The following is a 4,203-nucleotide window of genomic DNA, read 5'->3' as shown; positions in this document are numbered from 1 at the left end:
TGGCTTATATATAGAGTGGGATATTACACCACCATCAGACATGATGAATAACATGAAATAACATTTCTTTCAACATGGATGGAACTGGAGTTATTATATTGAGAGTAATAAATCAATCACAGAAAGGCAACGGTATGGTCTTACTCATGTGTGGAATATAGGAAATATTGAAAGTGACCATAAGAGAAGGAGTGAAACTTAGTGGGGCAATACTATAGAGGAAGACAAATCATGAGAGACACTTAACTCTGGGAAAAAAAACTGAGGGTCGCTGGAAGGGGGGGGGTGGGGATGGGGTTACTGGGTAATGGGAGTTAAGGTGGGCACATGATGTGATGAGCACTGAGTGTATAGTAAATGTTGATAAATTCAATTTAAACAAAGAAAAAAATTGAGATTAGCCTGCGCCCCCTGCTGGAACATCGTATATGGAAAGGACTGAATAAACAACAGACACTCATTCTCAAAGTTCTGGACTCTGGGACTTCTGAGGTCCAGGTGCAGGCCGATGTGGTGTCTGGAGAGCAACCACATCCTAGCCTGTCCTTTTCCCGTCACCTCACATGGGGCCAGGGCGCAGGGAGCTTTCCCAGTCCTGGAGTATAAGGGTCCTGATCCAATCATGGGGCTGCAACTCCTGAACCCACCTCCTTCCCCCAACTCATGGGCCTTAGGTTCCAACATGGGGATGGTAGAGGTCACACACAGTGATCTGATGTCAGCACCTGAAGGATCCATGATTTATTCCCTGAAGATGGAAGGTCCTCCAATCCAGCTGCTCACCCTGAGGACCTCATGGATCCAGTAGGAGCTTCTGGTCTCTGAGCACACCGTGTACACATGATCTTCAGAACCAGCTGGTGACCTTGGGGAGAGGACAGCTTCCATCTGAGACCTGGGTAGGATCTTGGCCTATTTGTATTATCATTTTATGATTTGTGCTTCCATATATTATTATATTCCTTTCCCTGTTATTAAGACATTTGTCTACTGAGAATGACCATGTCTCTCCTTTGTCCTCCCAGTTTGATGCTCCTTTAGTGAAATTATTCCTCACACCAGGTCCAATCTTTATTGCCTGCTAGCTCCCTGCTATTTCTTCCTCATTCTTCTGCTCAACCAAAAGAATAAGAAAGCAAACAATAACCCAGGAGTTCCCTCTTCTTTTAAAGATTTTATTTATTTATTCATGAGAAACACACATAGAGAGAGAGGCAGAGACACAGAGAAAAGGAGGAGCAGGCTCCATGCAGGGAGCCCAATGAGGGACTGGATCCCATGTCTCCAGGATCACACTCTGGGCTGAAGGTGGACTAAAATGCTGATCTACCCAGGCTTCCCTACTTCCTTCTTTTGAAGCAGTTGGGACACTGACTCCACACAAGCCCTTGGTGGAGCAGGACCCCATCCCCACCACTGACCCACAACACACACCCTGAGCCAGTGTTCTTCCCTGTCACCATCCAAGCATTTATGTGATGAGATGCCTGCCTGGCTCTCATCAGACATGAAGGTGAAGGTGATAAAAGATTATACTCTTGTGATTGTGTGTATGTGTGTGTGTGTGTGTGTGTGACCTATGAGTCCACCTTTCTACCATGTCATGCTGAGAATTTCTCTCACACCGAGGCCGTTATTAACATTTTTGTAGAATGTTTCTATTCCCTTATGTTGATCGGAGATTCCTCTATACTGTGATGTGGAAGACAACATGTTAGCTTGGGGACCTGTGATCCACAGTGAGTGCCACTAGGACTCATGAAAATGTTCAGATGACTTGAATGGAGTTATTTGTAATTGATTAATATTTTGGGTCAGGAAAAGTTGAGTACAAGTAAGTGTAAGTGCTATAGTTGAGTGCCTAAGTCTCTAAGAAAGAGGCTGAATAGGTAAACACACAATCAAGTGTTCAGAGAGACTCCCTGGGGAAACTGCTCCTTGGAGAGGAAGCCCAGACCCTGACAGGAAACCTGCCCAGAACCTCCCTCTGCACTTGCTCCTGGGCCTTCAAGACAGAAGTGGTGAGGAGTGTGCACCCCCTGGTGGTCCCAATCCCCTTCCACAGGAGGTTTGTGTCTGGGCTCAGACTGAAGTTCCCTTATTGTGTCCCTTCGCACAGTAATACACGGCCGTGTCCTCGGCTCTCAGGCTGTTCATCTGCAGATACAGCGTGTTCTTGGCGTTGTCTCTGGAGATGGTGAATCGGCCCTTCACAGCGTCTGTGTAGCCTATGCTACTTCCATCACTGTTAATGTATCCGACCCACTGCAGCCCCTTCCCTGGAGCCTGGCGGAACCAGCTCATGTAGTTGCTACTGAAGGTGAATCCAGAGGCCACACAGGACAGTCTCAGGGACCCCCCAGGCTTCACCAGGTCTCCCCCAGACTCCACCAGCTGCACCTCACCCTGGACACCTGCAGACACAAGACATCCTGGTCAGGAAATTGTCCCACATCCCCTGTTTCTCTCACTCACCTCCACTCACGTACTCAAGGTCTCTGTTCTCCATGAATTACCTTTTAAAATAGTGAGAAGGAAAACCCAGCAGAGCACAGACTCCATGGTGGTTTGTCTGTGTTGTGTTATGAACCCTGAATGGTGTCACCTGGGGATCCTGGGACTGGGCCTGCTCTCCCAGCTGCAGGGTCAAGGCTGGGCTGGTTTAATCCATGGAGGGAGGGCCCTATTTGCATGTCCTTTGACTATATAGTCAGCTCCAGACTTAGAATTCAATTCTTTACAAGTTATATACAAGCATTACTTCCTAACCCTAGATGACTTTCTTTTGGTGGCACAGTGGATTTATGATGTTCTAATTCATCAGTGTATTTATCTTTGCCTTTCTGTGTCTTTTAAAAGTTTTTATTGGGCAGCCCGGGTGGCGCAGCAGTTTAGTGCTGCCTGCAGCCCAGGGCGTGATCCTGGAGATCCGGGATCGAGTCCCACGTGGGGCTCTCTGCATGGAGCCTGCTTCTCCCTCTGCCTGTGTCTCTGCCTCTCTCTCTTCTGCTCTGTATCTCTTATGAGTAAATAAAATAAAATCTTAAAAAAATAAAATAAATATTTTTATTAATATAGGTCACTTTTAAAGAGTATTTTTTTCTTAATAAAATTTAATCATAAATATTTATTTTTGATACCAGTTTAAAGGGAATTGTTTTGTAAATTATTTTTAATTTTTATTTATTTATGATAGTCACAGAGAGAGAGAGAGAGAGAGAGAGAGAGAGAGAGGCAGAGACACAGGCAGAGGGAGAAGCAGGCTCCATGCACCGGGAGCCCGACGTGGGATTCGATCCCGGGTCTCCAGGATCGTGCCCTGGGCCAAAGGAAGGCGCCAAACCGCTGCGCCACCCAGGGATCCCTGTTTTGTAAATTTTATACAGAAAATTTGTTGTTAGTGTGTAGAAATTCGCTTTTTGTCTATGTTGATTTTATATCCTGAATTTTCCGTGAGCTCATTAATTACTTGTGTTTTTGCATTGATTTTCCTCTTTGTGTATATGCAAACAAATCATTTAACTTCTTGTTGACTGATTTTAATATCTTTTATTATTGCTTAATTTGTATGGTAATCTTCGGCATGAATGTTTTCCCTCTTTTCTGTCAGATTCTTTGTTCTAATATTTTGTTTGATATATAGCATATCTAGGAGAGCAAATGAATATAGTTTTGCATGTGGAGTTCCCTAATATATGGTGTGATGCAGGATCTCTGGACAGGATAGGAAGGAGGAGGGGCAAGACGGCGGAAGAGTAGGGTCCCCAAATCACCTGTCCCCACCAAATTACCTGGATAACCTTCAAATCATCCTGAAAATCTACGAATTCGGCCTGAGATTTAACGAGAGACGAGCTGGAACGCTACAGTGAGGAGAGTTCGCGCTTCTATCAAGGTAGGAAGACGGGGAAAAAGAAATAAAGAAACAAAAGGCCTCCGAGGGGGAGGGGCCCCGCGAGGAGCCGGGCTGAGGCCGGGGCGAGTGTCCCCAGGACAGGAGAGCCCCGTCCCGGAGGAGCAGGAGCTGCACCAACCTTCCCGGGCGGAAAGGGGCTCGCAGGGAGTTAGAGCAGGACCCAGGAGGGCGGGGATGCCCTCGGGCTCCCTGGGACACTAACAGACACCTGCGCCCCGGGAGAGTGCGCCGAGCTCCCTAAGGGCTGCAGCGCGCACGGCGGGGCCGGAGCAGCTCGGAGGGGCTCG

General features: G+C 47.0%; 1 gene segment (V, D, J or C); it reads right to left on the bottom strand.

Annotated features, from left to right (window-relative positions):
• Nucleotides 1-2,082: 2,082 nt before the first annotated feature.
• On the bottom strand, nucleotides 2,083-2,625 carry LOC129514705 (immunoglobulin heavy variable 3-48-like). The segment is given in 2 exon segments: nucleotides 2,083-2,414; nucleotides 2,517-2,625. Coding segments are annotated over 2 exon segments (378 nt in total).
• Nucleotides 2,626-4,203: the final 1,578 nt, after the last annotated feature.

The sequence above is a fragment of the Nyctereutes procyonoides genome, unplaced genomic scaffold (genome assembly GCF_905146905.1).
Source record: "Nyctereutes procyonoides isolate TBG_1078 unplaced genomic scaffold, NYPRO_anot_genome, whole genome shotgun sequence".
Lineage (NCBI taxonomy): Eukaryota > Metazoa > Chordata > Mammalia > Carnivora > Canidae > Nyctereutes > Nyctereutes procyonoides.
The sequence above is the reverse complement of the archived record's forward strand: the minus strand, read 5'-3'. Positions and strand labels throughout refer to the sequence as shown.